General features: G+C 37.7%; 1 protein-coding gene across 4 annotated transcripts in view; it reads left to right on the top strand.

Annotated features, from left to right (window-relative positions):
• The window catches only part of CDC42BPA (CDC42 binding protein kinase alpha), a 352,518-nt gene that overhangs the window by 300,630 nt on the left and 34,785 nt on the right, over positions 1–17,103 (top strand). For all 4 annotated transcript variants that reach the window (XM_062210852.1, XM_062210850.1, XM_062210853.1 and 1 more), the window contains 4 exons: positions 680–819; positions 2,344–2,425; positions 4,222–4,438; positions 5,801–5,863. In XM_062210852.1, the coding sequence (XP_062066836.1) occupies positions 680–819; positions 2,344–2,425; positions 4,222–4,438; positions 5,801–5,863 (502 nt within the window). The remainder of the gene's footprint in view (positions 1–679; positions 820–2,343; positions 2,426–4,221; positions 4,439–5,800; positions 5,864–17,103) is intronic.

Genomic DNA, 17,103 nt, shown 5'->3' with positions numbered 1-17,103 from the left:
GGTGGCCATTTAGGGAGTGAACCAATGGAAGGAAGACCTTTCTCCCTGTCTCTCTCACTGTCTATAACTCTACCTGTCAAATTAAAAAAAAAAAAAAAGTCTTCAGAATAAAAGTCATATTTGAATAGTGTATTCCCGGCTGGCATCGCGGCTCACTTGGCTAATCCTCCGCCTGTGGCGCTGACACCCCAGGTTCTAGTCCCGGTTGGGGCGCCGGCTTCTGTCTGGGTTGCTCCTCTTCCAGTCCAGCTCTCTGCTGTGGCCCGGGAAGGCAGTGGAGGATGGCCCAAGTGCTTGGGCCCTACACCCACATGGGAGACCAAGAGGAGGCACCTGGCTCCTGGCTTCGGATGGGCGCTGGCCGTGACAGCGATTTTGGGGGTGAACCAACAGAAAGGATGAGCTTTTCTTTCTCTGTCTCTGTCTCTCTGTCTCTCTCTGTCTAACTCTACCTGTCCAAAAAAAAAAAAAGTATATTCCCACACTTTCTCATGTTGATAATGATATGAGTCTTCATCTGCTACTTTACCAACCAAAGTGTCAGACTTGTAGCACTTAATTACATTATCTTTAGTGTTGTCCATGCAATTAACATATGTGATCAAAGGGACTATGGTTGACATTTTCATTTGATTTATTTTTTAAATTGTTTGCCTGCATGTCAAATACAAAACTAAAGATTCCTAAGCCAGCTGGAGTGAAGAAAGGATGGCAAAGAGCATTGGCTGTAGTTTGTGACTTCAAACTCTTTCTCTATGATATTGCTGAAGGAAAAGCATCTCAGCCTACTGTTGTCATTAGTCAAGTGATTGACATGAGGTAAGCTTGAAAATGTTCGGATCTTGCAACACAGGAATCAAGGTTTCTGACTTTTCTTTTAATTATATTGCCATGGTTTTATCTAATTTCATATTTTCTAATTTACTGTATTGCTGTGCTAAAACAATTAGTATATAAGGTTTACTTATAGGACAGGTTGATATGAGAGGGGACTGGGAGTCATGGAAAAGATGCTGGTATTTTGAGTCCAAAAGCCTAATAAAAGTTACTAGTGTAATCTGATGAGGCCTAATTTGCAGTTTTATATCATCACCTAAGGGCCTAGAATATAATTCCATTGTGGGGGGAGGAAAAAAAATCTCAAAAATCAGACAAGCTTTTGCAAAACATAATGAACCAGTGAATATTTAAGTAATGTCATCCCTTGAATGATTTTGGTTTCATTATCCAGATACTTCCTCTGCCCCTTAGAGTGCTCTCGTTTATTTATTCTTATAACTCCAGGCACCGACCCTGAGGGATCTTAGCTTCAGCCATCACCTCTGCATTTATGATTTCCATACATGTAATTCCAGTTTAGACATACCCACCCATTATTCAAAACCAGCATTTCCCACTGTGTCTAACACTGGCATTTCACATCAGCATCTCAAACACATTATCTTTCTCTACAAATAGGAAATATAAAGGGATAGATCAACAAATAAGGGCAGGCATAATCTGACAGAGCCTTCTAAGGAATGGAATTTAAAAATATAGGAAGAAGAGGTAGGCATTTGCTATAACAATTAAGTTACCACTTGAGACACCAACATCTCCTATCATAGTACCTGATTCATGTCCCAGCTACTCTGCTTCTCTTCCAGTCTCTTGCTAATGCTCACACTGGGAGACAGCAGATGATGGATCAAGTATTTGGGTTCCCGTCACCTACACAGGATAGTTGGGTTGAGTTCTGGATTCCTGACTTTGGTCTGGCCCAGCCCTGACTGGTACAGGAATTTGCAGAGAGCCAGCAGTTAGAAGATCTCTCTCCAACTTTCTTTGTCTCTACCTTTCTCATAAAATGAAAATAAATATAGTTTTTGAAAAGAAAAATCAAAGATGCTAATGGTTAAGCCTTCAAGACCAAATTGGAGTGCTATTCACAATTACAAAATTAAGGAAATCACTATGAATAAATTTGTGGAAGAAACTTATTTTAGATGTTGAACAAACATTAAAATATCAGATGAGTTGAGTTGGGGAGCACTTGAGATTTATTATGGGAAGCAAGAGTGTCTGCTAGAGGCCCTGGAGACGTACCAGGGCTCAGATCTCAGTTCCGCTTACTGGCCTTGTGAGCAGTTATTTCTAGCTGTTGTATAATATCCCACTGTTAAGTTACTCTTGATAAATTATTTTTGGGCACTGTCAGTTGCAAGGAGAAATCACATTATTATAAAAATTCTGTTTGGGTATTTGGTGTACTTAACAATTGATTATTGATTCATTTGTGTAACTTGAGTACACAAGCAAATCCATATATACATAGCCACTTTTAATGTTTCACCTTTCTTTCAGAGATGAAGAATTTTCTGTGAGTTCAGTCTTAGCTTCTGATGTTATTCATGCCAGTCGAAAAGATATACCTTGTATATTTAGAGTAAGTATATATGCTATAATTTGATTATTGAATTATTTTAATAAGTATGGTTTGCCTCTCTATATATCTCATAAACTTAGGAACCATATCTTATATTCCTTATTACCCAGTACTTGAATGTATATAAAATTGGTACTAAGTAAATATTTCATTAGTAAAAAATCTGTAGAAAGTATGAATATATTGCTTCTAAAAGATAATTTTTTTTAGTCCAAACTTGATTTAAAATGAATACCACCACATGTAAAATTGGATAAATTGTTTCTCAAGTTTTTGAAAAATAGAAGTTTCTCTCTTTAAAATCTCATTTTAGAACATTGTGTTTCAGTTACCTATTGCTTGGTAACAAGTACTCCAAAACTTAATAGCTTAAAAAATAATGATTTATTACTTTGCACCATTCTGTGGGCCAGCTGTACAGTTTGTATGGTGTTAGTTGGGGTTGGTCATGTGACTGCATTCGGTTCATTGAAGGCTAGAGCATCCAGAACAAGGTCACTCTCACATCTGGGGCCTTGGTGCTGTTAGCCGGATGATCTCAGTTTTCCTCTTAGTTGACTTTCTCCATGTAATGTCTGATCATTTCAATTATGCTGAGCCCCTAGTGTCTGGCTTCCATAAGTATGAAAGAAAGTGCCAGACCTCTTAAGGACTAAACCCAAAGTATTCCTGATAATCTTTCTTCATTCTCTGTTGATTGGAGCAACTCATAACGTCAGCCCAGATTTAAGAAGGGAAAGAAACTTCACCTTTTAATAAGACAGAATTTTTATGGGAAGAATTATTGATAGCCATCTTTGGAAACTGCTTTTACAACAGTATGATCTTGAATTGGTGAATTAAGACAATTGATGTAATAAAAAAAAAGAGAGAGAGAGAGAGACTACTGACCTGTTGTTACGCCTGTCTATCTGCTTAGTGTTTGTCTATGAATTTTGTGTCTGAGTAAGGTTAGGAAAGAATCTCTCAGTTCCCATACCAGTAACTGTTTATTCTCCCCCTAGTTACTAAGAGAGACCAGGAGACCCACTATCTCTAACTGGTTTGCACAGTATGATTTTATTGTCACTGGTGCTTAAATTACTTTTAATAAGGAATTCATCTTATATAATTTAAAACTGTTCTATTGTAAATGTTGTATAGAAAATGAGAAACCTTCATTTAAGTGCTAAATCAAACTTCTTGGCCTTTTGGCTAAGAGCAAGTGTAATGCTATATCTAAACGATCTGATGTTTTCTAATGATAACGTAAGTTGTTATTATGAAGTAACAGAGGATATAAATATTTCTGAGCATTTCTGACTTTTTAAAAGAAATTGTAAGTCACTAGTGCATAGTGCTTAAGAGCATGGACATGGGATACCAGACTTTAGTTTTGTACCCTTGAAGAAATTATTTTATTTCTCTGTATCACATTTTTTTCATATATAAAATCAGGAAGAAGGTTAAATGAAATAATACTGATAAAGTACTTAGATCTTCCCAGTATCCAATAATTACTCAATAATTTCAGTTGTTGTGCTATAAGTATATGTAGTGCTTGTTTTAGTGATTGTCTATATAGCTGGGAAAATGAATGCAATACTAACATTTTGAATGATTTCTGTTACCTTTGCTTTGTTGTGAATTCCATTGCTAAAGCTAGTTAATCTGATTAAGAATCACTTTAATTCAGTAAGGTATTATTTTATGAATGTTCATTTATTGATGAGTGCCAAACAAATTAGTATAATCATCAGACAAGCATGTAGAATGTCTGTTTTCTAATTTCTTGATTATTGGTTAAATTTTTCTAGGTCACAGCTTCCCAGCTTTCATCATCTAATAACAAATGCTCAATCCTGATGCTAGCAGATAGCGAAAATGAGAAGAATAAGTGGGTGGGAGTGCTGAGTGAATTGCATAAAATTTTGAAGAAGAACAAATTCCGAGATCGGTCAGTCTATGTTCCAAAAGAGGCTTATGACAGCACTCTACCCCTCATTAAAACAACCCAGGCAGCTGCAATTATAGGTATGAATTTATAACATAACATTTATCCTATTAGAAAAATCTACCTTGTGAGCCAGGATCTGGCTTTCATCTAGAAATACCCAGCATCCAGTGTAATAGTGTTGTATGACAAACACTGAGTAAATTTTCATTAGTTGAGACCTTTATCAGATCTTTTTCAGTAAACAGGAATAAATGCCCATTCTGAGTACATTATTTTTTGTGAATTATTTTGGCTTTTAAACTTTTTGATTAATATGAAATATTTGTAGATTTTTATGTGCTACAGTACAGTATTCAGACACATATACACGATGTAAACCAATCAAATCGGACAACTAGTTTTTTTTTTGTCTAGAGCAAAGTATGCTTTCTTCGGAAAAAAGCAGCAGTATTGTAGTTTAAACTACAGATCTGTTTCCTGCTTGTGTGACTTTAAACAGGATTAATTTCTTAGAGCATAAGGTTTATTTAATACGAATTACCTTGGAAAGGTAATTTATGTAGATATGAATTACCTTAGAAAGGTCGTTGGGAAGTTTTTTAAATAAGATGTAATACATAACACAGGTTACCATAGGTATAAATGCACTCTATCAATGGTAGCTTCTCTCAAACGTTTTAATTTCTTTCCTTACTCTTACATGTACCTTTCTCACTCTTTTGTTACTTTCTAGTAAATACTGAAAAGTTGAACAAGCAGACTCACCTGCCATTCATAATTTTTCTCTCTCAAAACAAGAAATGGATCCCTAGGGCACTAACAAACTAGATCTTAAGTATTTCTATTTATTCGTTAAGCTTTATTTCTTTTGTACTTGTTTTAGTATACATGTAGATTATTCTTCAGTGTTTGTTTTATGTTTTTTTGAAGATTTATTTTATTTATTTCAAAGGCAGAGTTAGAGAGGGAGATACAGAGAGAAACATCTTTCATCTGGTGGTTCACTCCTCAGATGGCCACAACGGCTGTGACTGGGGTTGGGCCAGGCTAAAGCCAGGAGCCGGGAGATTCATCCAAGTCTCCCACATGGGTGCAGGGGCCCAAAGACTTGAGCCATCTTCCACTCCTTTCCCAGGTACATTAGTAGAGAGCTGGATCAGAAGTGGAGTAACCAGAACTCAAACTGGTGCCCATATAGGATGCCAGTGTTGCAGGCTGCAGCTTAACCTGTTATGCCACAGAGTTGGCCCTTAATGCTTGTTATATTAAAAAAAATACATGAAATGTTTACCACTCGTAATTTGAAAGGAAATTTCATAATATAAATTGCTACAATTTTCTTATTGTTTTATTGCCATTTTTATACCAAATTTCCCTGTTATTCTGTTAAGTTTACGTGTTTTTTTACCTGATAAAAATGTCACATTTTTTTCTTACAGATCATGAACGGATAGCTTTGGGAAATGAAGAAGGGTTATTTGTTGTGCATGTCACCAAAGATGGCAAGTTAAAATTTAATTATTTGAGAATAAATTTCAATCATATGTTGTTAGAAAATTCTTTTTAAAAAATTTTATTAATATAAAGAGAACAGAATTTATGTATTTCATACATATAATTCTAAGATAACAATACTTCCCTCCCTCCCTTACTCCACACCTCATTCCCCCTCTTCCTTCCTTCCTTTTTTCCCTTCTTTTTGTAAAAACATAATTCCAATCCATTCTATAATCACAGGCTTAATGCAGCATTATCTGTAATATTCAAGTAAAAAATAGACCACAGTTCCACAGGAGTATAACAGTGGCTAAACAGAACAATCAAATCACAAGATGTCCATTTCATTGCTATGCATTTTTTATATTATGTGTTAGCTACCATATGTGGGGAAAACATATGACATTTGTCTTTTGGAACTGGGTTATCTCACTAAGTATAATGGTTTCCAGCTGCATCCTTTTTATTGCAAGACAGGATTTCATTCTTATGGCTGAGTAGTATAGTGTATATATACCATATTTTCTTTATCTAGTCATCAGTTGATGGGTATCCGGGTTGATACCATATCTTAGCTAATGTGAGTTGGGAGGAGAAGGGTTTACAAAGAGTTCTTTCTTATGATGATTTCATTTTGTTTGGGTAAATACCTAGGAGTGGAATCGCTGGATCACATGGTAGATCTATTTTCAGATTTCTGAGTAATCTCTATACTATCTTCTATAATGACTGAACAAGTTTATATTCCCATCAGCAGTGTATTAGGGTATCTTTTCCCCCACATCCTTGCCATCATTTATTGTTTTTGTGTTTTAAATGATAGCCATTCTGACTATGGTGAGGTGAAACCTCATTAGGGATTTTATTTGCATTTCTCTGGTGGCGAGTGATCCTGAGCATTGTTTTCATGTGTCTGTTGGCCATTCGTATTTCATCCTTTGAGAAATGCCTGTTAATGTCCTTTCCAATTTCTTTGTTTTATTTGAATTTTTAGTTAGTTTTTAACAGAGTCAGTATGGTTTATAGATACAATTCTAACTGCATGATGATATTCTCTTCCTCCCTCCTTCTTCCTCCCCTCCACCCTCCTTCAGGTTTAATGCTTCACTGAATAAGAAGTTTAACAAGTAAAAAGCAAAAAGACCCCAATTTAGTGGTAATATAGGCAGCAGCTATAAACAATAATTAAACAGAAAAATGACCATTTCACCCATATACAATAAATTTTAAAGTAATTACAGATCATTAAAACTATAGTAGTATAACATTCTTTTTTTTTTATTATTAAACTTTTATTTAATGAATATAAATTTCCAAAGTACAGCTTATGGGTTACAATGGCTTCCCCCTCCCATAACTTCCCTCCCACCCACAACCCTCCCCTTTCCCGCTCCCTCTCCCCTTCCAATCACATCATGATTCATTTTCAATTCTCTTTATATACAAAAGATCAGTTTAGTATATATTAGGTAACGATTTCAACAGTTTGCCCCCATATAGCAACACAAAGTGAAAAAAAAAAATACTGTTGGAATACTAGTTATAGCATTAAATTAGAGTGTACAGCACATTAAAGGCAGAGATCCTACATAATATTTTTTAAAAATTAATTAATTTTCTATATTGTTTCCAATTTAGCACCAGGTTTTTTTTTTTTCATTTCCAATTAACTTTATATACAGAAGATCGATTCAGTATATAATTAGTAAAGATCTCATCAGTTTGTACCCACGCAGAAACACAAAGTGTAAAAATACTGTTTCAGTACTAGTTATAGCATCACTGCACATTAGACAACACATTAAGGACAGATCCCACATGGGATGTAAGTACACAGTGACTCCTGTTGCTGACTTAACAATTTGACACTCCTGTTCATGGCGTCAGTAATCTCCCTAGGCTCTAGTCATGAGTTGCCAGGGCTATGGAAGCCTTTAGGGTTCGCTGACTTTGATCTTATTCCGATAGGGTCACAGTCAAAGTGGAAGTTCTCTCCTCCCTTCAGAGAAAGGTACCTCCTTCTTTGATGGCCCCATTCTTTCCACTGGGATCTCACTAACAGAGATCTTTCATTTAGGTCTTCTTCTTTTTTTCTTTTCCATGGTATCTTGGCTTTCCATGCCTACAATACTCTCATGGGCTCTTCAGCCAGGTCTGAATGCCTTAAGGGCTGATTCTGAGGCCAGAGTGTTGTTTAGGACATCTGCCATTCTATGAGTCTGCTGTATATCCCACTTCCCATGCTGGATCTTTCTCTCCCTTTTTGATTCTATCAGTTAGTATTAGCAGACACTTGTCTTGTTTGTGTGATCCCTTTGTTTCTTAGACCTATCCAGGCCATCGAATGTGAACTGAAATTGATCACTTGGACTAGTGAGATGGCATTGGTATATGCCACCTTGATGGGATTGTATTGGAATCCCCTGGCACATTTCTAACTCCATCATTTGGGGCAAGACTGATTGTGCATGTCCCAAATTGTGCATCTCCTCCCTCTCTTTTTCCACTCTTAGATTTAACAGGGATCACTTTTCAGTTAAAATTTAAACACCTAAGAATAATTGTGTGTTAATTACAGAGTTCAACTGCTAGTACTAGAACAACAACAACAAATACTAAAAAGGATAAAGTATTACATTGTACATCTAGAGTCAGGACAGGAGCTGATCAGGTCATTGTTTCTTATAGTGTCCATTTCACTTCAACAGGTTTCCCCTTTGGTGTTCAGTTGTCGCCGATCAGGGAAAACAAATGATATTTGTCTCTTTGGGACTGGCTTAATTCACTCAGCATGATGCTTTCCAGATCCTTCCATCTTGTTGCAAATGACTGGGTTTCATTGTTCCTTACTGCTGTATAGTATTCTATGGAGTACATGTCCCATAATTTCTTTATCCAGTCTACTGTTGATGGGCATTTGGGTTGGTTCCAGGTGTTAGCTATTGTGAATTGAGCTGCAATAAACATTAATGTGCAGATGGCTTTTTTATTAGCCAAATTAAGTTCCTTTGGGTAAATTCCAAGGAGTGGGATGGCTGGGTTGTATGGTAGGGTTATGTTCAGGTTTCTGAGGAATCTCCAGACTGACTTCCATAGTGGCTTAACCAGTTTGCATTCCCACCAACAGTGGGTTAGTGTCCCTTTTTCCCCACATCCTCTCCAGCATCTATTGTTGGTAGATTTCTGGATGTGAGCCATTCTCACAGGGGTGAGGTGAAACCTCACTGTGGTTTTGATTTGCATTTCTCTGATTGCTAGTGATCTTGAACATTTTTTCATGTGTCTGTTGGCCATTTGGATTTCCTCTTTTGAAAAATGTCTATTGAGTTCCTTGGCCCATCTCTTAAGTGGGTTGTTTGTTTTGTTGTTGTGGATTTTCTTGATTTCTTTGTAGATTCTGGTTATCAACCCTTTATCTGTAGTATAGTTTGCAAATATTTTTTCCCATTCTGTCGGTTGCCTCTTCACTTTCCTGACTGTTTCTTTTGAAGTACAGAAACTTCTCAATTTGATGCAATCCCAAATGTTAATTTTGGTTTTGACTGCCTGTGCTCCTGGGGTCTTTTCCAAGAAGTCTTTGTCTGTACCTATATCTTGCAGGGTTTCTCCAATGCTCTCTAATAATTTAATAGTTTCGGGTCGTAGATTTAAGTCTTTAATCCACGTTGAGTGAATTTTTGTGTAAGGTGAAAGGTATGGGTCTTGCTTCAAGCTTCTGCATGTGGAAATCCAATTTTCCCAGCACCATTTATTGAATAGGCTGTCCTTATTCCAGGGATTAGTTTTGGATCTTTGATCAAATATAAGTTGGCTGTAGATGTTTGGATTGATTTCTGGTGTTTCTATTCTGTTCCATTGGTCTATCCATCTGTTTCTGTACCAGTACCATGCTGTTTTGATAACAACTGCCCTGTAGTATGCCCTGAAATCTGGTATTGTGATGCCTCCGGCTTTGTTTTTGTTGTACAAGATTGCTTTGGCTATTCGAGGTCTTCTGTGTCTCCATATGAATTTCAGCATCATTTTGTCCAGATTTGAGAAGAATGTTTCGGTATCTTGATTGGTATTGCATTGAATGTATAAATTGCTTTTGGGAGAATAGACATTTTGATGATATTGATTCTTCCAATCCATGAGCATGGAAGATTTCTCCATTTTTTGGTATCCTCTTCCATTTCTTTTTTTAAGGTTTTGTAGTTTTCATCGTAGAGATCTTTAACGTCCTTGGTTAAGTTTATTCCAAGGTATTTGATTGTTTTTGTAGCTATTGTGAATGGGATTGATCTTAGAAGTTCTTCCTCAGCCGTGGCATTGCCTGTGTATACAAAGGCTGTTGATTTTTGTGCATTGATTTTATATCCTGCTACTTTGCCAAACTCTTCGATGAGTTCCAGTAGTCTCTTAGTAGAGTTCTTTGGGTCCCCTAAATAAAGAATCATATCATCTGCAAAGAGGGATAGTTTGAGTTCTTCCTTCCCGATTTGTATCCCTTTAATTTCTTTTTCTTGCCTAATAGCTCTGGCTAAAACTCCCAGAACTATATTGAATAGCAGTGGTGAGAGTGGGCATCCCTGTCTGGTACCAGATCTCAGCGGAAATGCTTCCAACTTTTCCCCATTCAATAGGATGTTGGCCGTGGGTTTTTCATATATTGCTTTGATTGTATTGAGGAATGTTCCTTCCATACCCAGTTTGCTTAAAGTTTTCATCATGAAAGGGTGTTGTATTTTATCAAATGCTTTCTCTGCGTCTATTGAGAGAATCATATGGTTTTTATTCTGCAGCCTGTTAATGTAGTGTATTACATTGATTGTTTTGCGGACGTTGAACCATCCCTGCATACCAGGGATAAATCCCACTTGGTCTGGGTGGATGATCTTTCTGATGTGTTGTTGCATTCTATTGGCCAGAATTTTATTGAGTATTTTTGCATCTATGTTCATCAGGGATATTGGTCTGTAATTCTCTTTCAATGCTGCATCTTTTTCCGGCTTAGGAATTAAGGTGATGCTGGCTTCATAGAAAGAATTTGGGAGGATTCCCTCTTTTTCAATTGATCTGAATAGTTTGAGAAGAATTGGAGTTAGTTCTTCTCTAAATGTCTGGTAGAACTCAGCAGTGAATCCATCTGGTGCTGGGCTTTTCTTTGTTGGGAGGACCTTTATTACTGTTTCAATTTATGTGTCAGTTATGGGTCTGTTTAGGTTTTCTATGTCTTCCTGGCTCAATTTAGGTAGGTTGTATGTGTCCAAGAATCTGTCCATTTCTGATAGATTTCCCTGTTTGCTGGCATATAAATCCTTGTAGTAATTTCTGATTATTCTTTTTATTTCTGTGGTGTCTGTTGTTATGTTTCCCTTTTCATCTCTGATCCTATTGATTTGGGTCTTTTCTCTTCTTTTTTTAGTTAGTTGGGCCAATGGGGTGTCAATTTTTGTTTATTTTTTCAAAAAACCAGCTCCTCGTTTGGCTGATTTTTTGTAATGTTTTTTCGGATTCAATCCTGTTGATTTCTTCTTTGATTTTAATTATTTCCCTTCTTCTACTGGGTTTGGGTTTGGTTTGCTGCAGATTTTCTAGATCCTTGAGATGACTTGATAGCTCATCTCTTTGGTGCCTTTCCAATTTCTTGATGTAGGCACCTATTGATATAAACTTTCCTCTTAGCACTGCTTTTGTTGTATCCCATAGGTTTTGGTACGTTGTGCTTTTGTCCTCATTTACTTCCAGAAAATTTTTGATTTCTCTTTTAATTTCTTCTATGACCCATTGTTCATTCAGGAGCATGTTGTTCAATCTCCATGTGTTTCTGATTTCTTCTTCTTTTCTTTGGTTTGCCTGTTTCCTTTCATGTTCTCTGTCTTCTAATTCCGATATTCTCTCTTCTGCTTCACCCATTCTGTTTTTAAGGCTCTCTAATGTGTTTGCCATTTGATCTATTGAGTTCTTCATTTCATTGTGGTTTTTGGTCACTATCTCAGTTTCCTGTTCTACTAGTTGTTTCATTTCATTTTGATTCCTCCTTAATATTTCATTTTCACGGGAGAGATTTTCTGTCTTGTCCATTAAGGATTTCTGTAGTTCAAGAATTTGTTTTTGAGAACTTCTTAATGTTCTTATCATTTTTTTGAGATCTGCTTCTTGCATTTCCTCTATCTCTTCATCTTCATAATCTTGCATTGGCGTGTCTTGTTCATTTGGGGGCATCATAGTGTCTTCCTTGCTCTTGTTACCTTGGCTTCTATGTTTGTTGTTTGGCATGTTGGAGATAATTTATGGTGTTTTTTGTTTTTTTGTTTTTTGTTTTTTTTGTTTTTTTTTTTGCTGTGGTGTTTTTTTTTTCTCGTTATACTATGCCTCTAAGTGAGCTGTCTGCTTTGTTGAATCCTTAGGGGCTGTGATGGGTGTGGCCAGAGAGCTATGCTTGATTTTTCAGGTTTAAGGCTGTGTAAAGAGTGACTCTCCCAGATTGCTCACTCACTTGCTCCTTGCTGGCTCGCTCTCTCTCTCTTTTTTTTTTTTTTTTTTTTTTTTTTTTGACTCAGTTGGGAGTGGAGTTGAGGGTAGTTGAAATCTGGCCTCTGTGAGTATTTGTTTGACCTACCCCTGGGACCACACAAAGAGTTTATGCAGCCCTCAATGTGTTCTCGAGTTTTGCTAAAGTTACTGAGTTTGGCTGCGCTTTACATATGTAAAATCGCGGTGCTCTTTGTTTTGCTTGGTGAGTGAAGGGAGAGGCCTCTGTTCCCCCCCCCCCCACAATGTCTTGGGTTTCTGAGGTCTTTGTCTTACCCTCCTCGGTTCCCGCGCTGGCGAGATTCTGTGGCTCTGGCTCCTCTCCCGCCGCTGCCGCTCGGCTCGTCTCGGTTGGTTTTCCACGCGGTGGGCTCCCTGTAAGTCCTCTGTTTCACATCCACTAGATCCGCAAGCGTTTCCTCTGCAGTTTTTTTCTTGAGTCTTTTCCTGAGGCTACAGTAATTCCACTTTTATGAAATTTTATTTTCCCAAGCTAAGGCGCACGTCCTCACTATCCGCCATCTTGGCTCCGCCCCCCAGTAGTATAACATTCTTAACCATTGGTTTCACAAAAGTGTAAAACAGTTTCACAAAACTATTTGCAGCAATATTAATACATAGGCATTTCTTTCTTTTTGTTTGCTTTTTTTTTTTTTTAAGTAGCTTTTAGGGAGAACATGTGGTGTTTTTCTTGATTGGCTTATTTCATTCAACGTGATGTCCTTCAGTTGCATCCATTTTGCTGCAAATGGTAGAATTTTATTTTTTTATAGCTGAATAATATTTCCATTATGCATATATACATTTTGTTTATATATTCATCTGATGATGTATACCTTAGTTGGTTCCAAATTTTTGCTATTGTGAATAGTACTGCTATAAACATGGTGGTGACGGTATATCTATTTATTTATTTATTTTTTAATTTATAGAAAGGAAACAAACTTCATGTATTTCTTGTTTATAGTTTTAAAAGCATAATGGTATTTCCCATCCTGCCCTCCCTTATTCCTACCCTCTTTCCTCCATTTCTTTTTTTTCTTTTAATTTCTACAGTGACATACTTTTTTTCCCCCCAAGATTTTATTTATTTATTTGAGAGATAGAGTTACAGACAGTGAGAGGGAGAGACAGAGAGAAAGGTCTTCCTTGCAGTGGTTCATTCCCCAAATGGCCACAACGGCCGGAGCTGCACCTATCTGAAGCCAGGAGCCAGGATCTTCTTCCAGATCTCTGACATAGGCACTGGAGCCCAAGGACTCAGGCCATCTTCTGCTGCTTTCCCAGGCCATAGCAGAAAGCTGGATTGGAAGAGGGGCAGCTGGAACTAGAACCAGCGCCCATATGTGATGCCAGCGCCACAGGCAGAGGATTAACCTATTGTTCCACAGTGCAGCCCCAATGACATACTTTGAATTTTATTTATTTATTTACTTATTTATTTATTTATTGACAGGCAGAGTGGACAATGAGAGAGAGAGAGAAAGGTCTTCCTTTTGCCGTTGGTTCACCCTCCAATGGCCGCTGCGGCCAGCGCACTGTGCTGATCTGATGGCAGGAGCCAGGTGCTTATCCTCGTCTCCCATGCAGGTGCAGGGCCCAAGGACTTGGGCCATCCTCCACTGCACTCCCAGGCCATAGCACAGAGCTGGCCTGGAAGAGGAGCAACTGGGACAGAATCCGGCGCCCCGACCGGGACTAGAACCCGGTGTGCCGGCGCTGCTAGGCAGAGGATTAGCCTGTTGAGCCACGGCACCGGCCTTGAATTTTATTTATAATCACAAGTTTAACCATCCACTGAAGACAGAATTCAACAAGTAGTAAGTAGAAAAAAGCACTGTTCCTCAAGAGTACAGACAAGGGCTATAAACAATAATCAAATGTGAAAATGTCGATTTCAGTAATATACATTACATTTTTTGTACTCTATACTATTTACCATAAATCAGGAAAACATGTTTGTCTTTTTGAGCATGACTTATTTCATTAAGCGTAATAGTCTCCATTTGCATCCATTTTGTTGCAAAAGACAGGATTTCATTTTTGTACAGCTGAGTAGTACTTTGTTGTGTATGTATACCATAGTTTTTTATCTAGTCATCAGTTGATGAGCATCTGGGTTGATTCCATATCTTAGTTATTGTGGAGTTGAACTGCCATAAACATTGGGGTACATGCATCTCTTGCATATGCTAATTTCATTTCCTTTGGTTAAATTCCCAGGAATAGAATGGCTGGGTCATATGATAGATGTGTTTTCAGATTTCTGAGGAGTCTCTATACTGTCTTCCATAAGGGTTGTAGTATTTTACATTCCTACCAGTAGTGCATTAGGATAGCTTTTCTCCACATTCTCTCTCTCTAAGATTTATTTATTTATTTGAAAGTCAGAGTTCTACAGAGAGAGAAAGAGAGGCAAAGAGAGAGAGGTCTTCCATCCACTGGTTCACTCCCCAATTGGCCACAACAGCCTGAGCTGCGCTGATCCAAAGCCAGGAGCCAGGAACTTCCTCCGGGTCTTCCCATGTGGGTGCAGGGGCCCAAGGACTTGGGCCATGTTCTACTGCTTTCCCAAACAACATAGCAGAGAGCTGGATTGGAAGTGGAGCAGCTGGGTCTCAAAGCGGTGCCCATATGGGATGCCAGCACTGCAGGTAGTGGCTTTACCCACTACTCCACAGTGCCACCCCCCCAGCCCACCCCCGCCATTCTCTGTGTGCAGGGTCTGAGTCCACCCATACAAGGATGGACCGGGTCGGAGGAAAGGTAAGTGCGCCGCTCGCCTGTTTCCCAGCCTCCTGAACCTAGAGACAATCAAATGTGTCGGCGGGGAGCCAAGTCAAGCAGGGACTCATTTATTGCATGCATAACAAAGCCTTTTATAGCACAAAACTGCAGTCATTGGGGCAGGGCATAAAGGGTCACTTTTAGGAGACAATTTCTTATAGGACCAACCATATGTCTATACACTTGCTATCAGTTGTCATCAATTCCCTTGATGTTGCACAGCCAATTAGCTTTGGTGGTAAACAACTTTGAGTTCCACCCACCTTACTTCCTCTCGGCGCCATCTTTGAATTGCCTTGTATAACTAATTTCCCCACATCTGTGTTGTATCTTTTCTGGTTTTGAAGTTAAGGTGATGCTGGCCTCATAAAAGGACTTTGGGGGGAGGGGGTTCCCTCTCTTTCCATTGAATAGTTTGAGGAGAGTTGGAATTAATTGTTCTTTAAAAGTTTGCTGGATTTCAGCAGTAAAGCCATCTAGTCCAGAGATTTTCTTTGTTGGGAGGGTCTTTGTTACTAATTCAGTCTCCATCTTGGTTATGGGTCTGTTTAGGCTTTCTCTGTCTTCATGACTCAATTCTGGTAGATTGTATGTGTCCAGAAATCTTTCCATTTCTTCTCGATTTTCCAGTTTGTTGACATATAGCTATTTGTAGTAATTCTTGATGATGATTTTTATTTCTTAGTATCCTTTGTAACATACCCTTTTTCATCTCTGATTTTATTGATTTGTTTGTCTAATAGTATGTCAATTTTATTCTTTTAAAAAAATAAGCTCTTCATTTCACTGATCTTTTTTGTTTCAGTTTTGTTTATTCTCTAATTTTAATTCTTTCTTTTTCTCCTAATTTGCGTTTGGTTTGTTCTTATTTTTTTAGATCCTTGAGATGCATTGATGGATCATTTGATGCCTTTCCAATTTCTTGATGTAGGCAATAATTGCTTTAAACTGTCCTCTTAACACTGCCTGTTCCGTTGTCATCTTCATTCATTTGTAGGAATTTTTTTTATTTCCCTTTTGATTTCTACCATGACCCACTGTTCACTCAAGAGCACGTTGTTCAGTCTGCATGTGTTTGTATATTTTCTAGAGTTTCTTAAGTTGTTAATTTCCAACTTCATTCTGTTGTGGTCAGAGCAGATGCATGGTAAGATTTCAGTATTTCTGAATTTGTTGAAATTTGCTTTGTGGCCTAGCATATGTATGGTCTATCTTAGAGAAAAGTTCCATGCACTGATGAAAAGAATGTGTGTTCTGCATCTGTGTGATGAAAGGTTCCGTAGATATGTTAGGTCCACTTGATCCCTACTGTCAATTAGCTCTGTTGATTCTTTGTTGATTTTCCGTCTAGTTGATCTGTCCATTGATGAAATTGGGGTGTTGAATCACCCATTATTATCATATTGAGGCCTATGTCTCCCTTTAGATCCATTCACATTTGTTGTAAATAGCCAGGTAACCTGGCATTGGGTGCATGTACATTTACTATTGTCACATCTTCCTGTTGGATTGATCCTTCAGTCATTACATAATGCCCTTCTTTGTGTCTTTTGACAGTTGCTGTGTTAAAGTCTGTTTTGTCTGGTATTATGCTGGTTAGCCCTGCTTGACTTTGCTTTCCATTAGCATAGAATATCTTTTTCTAGTCTTTGACTTTTAGTCTGTGTGTATCCTTGTTGGCAAGGTGTGTTTCTTATAGGAAGTAAATAGATAGGTCTTGTTTTTTAATCCATTCAGCCAGTCTGTATCTTAATTGGGGGATTTAGGCCATTTACACTAGACTCTAAATTCTAAAAAAAAAATGTAGCTTGATTTTTCCATTGTTCTGTTAATACTATAAGAGGTAAAGTATTATTACTGTGATTATTATTATGATTATTCTAACCACTATTAAAATGTGTTTTGGGGATTTTTCTTCCCACAGTTCAGTTTTTCTGGGGAA

This window comes from Lepus europaeus, chromosome 14, assembly GCF_033115175.1.
Source record: "Lepus europaeus isolate LE1 chromosome 14, mLepTim1.pri, whole genome shotgun sequence".
Taxonomy (NCBI): Eukaryota; Metazoa; Chordata; class Mammalia; order Lagomorpha; family Leporidae; genus Lepus; species Lepus europaeus.
This window is presented reverse-complemented; position numbering and strand designations above follow the sequence as displayed.